At 27.8% G+C, this 2036-nt stretch overlaps 1 protein-coding gene across 1 annotated transcript; it reads left to right on the top strand.

Moving 5' to 3' along the window:
• The first annotated feature begins 1373 nt into the window (after positions 1-1373).
• LOC111681624 lies at positions 1374-1958 on the top strand. The gene is made up of 2 exons (XM_023443496.2): positions 1374-1582; positions 1651-1958. The coding sequence occupies exons 1-2, from the start codon at positions 1466-1468 to the stop codon at positions 1888-1890; spliced, it is 357 nt and encodes a 118-aa protein (XP_023299264.1). The 5' UTR covers positions 1374-1465; the 3' UTR covers positions 1891-1958.
• The last annotated feature ends 78 nt before the right edge of the window (positions 1959-2036 follow it).

Genomic DNA, 2036 nt, shown 5'->3' on the forward strand with positions numbered 1-2036 from the left:
TCTAGTCTATAGTCTAGTCTATAGTCTAGTCTATAGTCTAGTCTATAGTCTAGTCTATAGTCTAGTCTATAGTCTAGTCTATAGTCTAGTCTATAGTCTAGTCTTTAGTCTAGCCTAAATTCGAGTCTATGTTCTAGTCTATAGTCTAGTATATATTCTAGTCTATAGCCTAGTCTATAATCTAATCTATAATTTATTTTATAGGCCAGTCAGTAGTTTAATCAATAGTCTAGTCTACAGTCTAGTCTACAGTCTAGTCTACAGTCTAGTCTACAGTCTAGTCTACAGTCTAGTCTACAGTCTATTCTATAGTCTTGTAGAAATATCATTCTATTAAAACCCTGTACAATTTCGTTTTTGGATCTGTTTCTATTACATTTTTATTCCAAAAAAAAAAAAACATGTACCACCACAAGCAACACCAAACATCTCCTAAAGAAGATGAGGATATAGATGATGTTGGAGAATAAGAACACGAAACTTTCTTTTCTGGTTTAACCAGTAGTAATTTTATACCGTTTTCTTGAAAATGTTTTCAGTTAAAACTTTTTTTCTTACAACAAAGTTGGTCCGTCTTTAGCGTCTTAGTTTTTTCGTAACATACACAAGAGGATGTCTTTGCAGTTTTTTTTTTGTAATATGTTCAATGTGAAGAATATCACACAAATACCTGATTCAAACATTGCTAAGAAAAACTAGTAAACAGCAACAATAACAAATTACCTGTTTGAAAATTGTTTTAAATTTAATGGTAGAAAGAAAAAAATCTATAGTTTAATCAAATGGAAAAAGTTTTAAATAAAAGTTGATTCTCAATGAATAGTGCTACCAAACTACAATCACTATTATATGGCAAATTATTAAATTCCAGAAAATGATTAGAGAAAGAAAATTGGGGACAAAATGAATGGAAAACTGTTTACAAATTGGCCTTAAAACCGTTTTTTATTTTCAATGTTTTGATAAATACAAATAGAAATGTTTTTATTAAACAAAAAAATATAATTTAAAAACCATATTATTATTATTATTAAAACTCACACTATTGTCACATTCTAAAATCCATTTTATCAAGGGATATAAAAAAACATAAATCGTGGTTTTATTACAATGAACAAAAAAAAACTAAATTTTCATGACCTCAATAGAGCATCAAATATCAAACATAATGGAAAATCTAAAAAAAATATGATAATAAAAAATAACCAGCTTTTTGTTAAAACAGATTTTAAATAATGGAATTATATATATTTTTTTGTTGGTTTAACTAAAATTGGCGAATTAGTTTATCAATGTAAAACAGTATAGGGAATACAAGAACGAGATATTTAAACTCCACTATATGTTTAAATATTAAAAAAAAAAATTCACAGTCTATCTGTTGTCAAAATTTAAATTATTTTTCTATTATTTTTAAAAAGTTATTTAAATTTTTGTTGTAATAAAATCATTTATCACTGAAAAAATGAAAAAAGTCAAACCCGAATGGTCCAAGTCGTATACAATACGACCACGCCACCATCTCCAATCCCATATACTAATCAATGAGAAAAATCGTTTTAAACCTTCATATGAAACTGAGGTCAGTATAGATTATACAGCAAAAGACCTCTATCCATTTTTAAAAGCATTTGCCCTCTTTATAAAAAGGTTTGCCCCGCTCCCATGAATTTACTTATTGGCTGGGAATATGCTCGTCTATGGCTTAAGGAAAGAGACGAATTTGTAAGAGCTCGTTTTAATAGCATTAAACCGAAACGTATTAAAAACAACTATCAAACTTGGCTAGAGAAACGTAAGCCTCGCATAAATGAAAGTTGCCGGGCCCAAGGCGTTAAGAAATTAATGGCAAAGGAAGATAGAAATAAAACATCTTTTAAGAAAAATTAGATTAAAGCGATGCCTTTGTACGTAATGAAAAATTTTACATAATAATGAAAATTTTACATAATAAAATATTAAAAAGAAAAAAAGTTGAAGATAGATAGATAGATAGATAGATAGATAGATAGATAGATAGATAGATAGATAGATAG

Source organism: Lucilia cuprina, unplaced genomic scaffold (assembly GCF_022045245.1).
Source record: "Lucilia cuprina isolate Lc7/37 unplaced genomic scaffold, ASM2204524v1 Scaffold_7539, whole genome shotgun sequence".
NCBI lineage: Eukaryota > Metazoa > Arthropoda > Insecta > Diptera > Calliphoridae > Lucilia > Lucilia cuprina.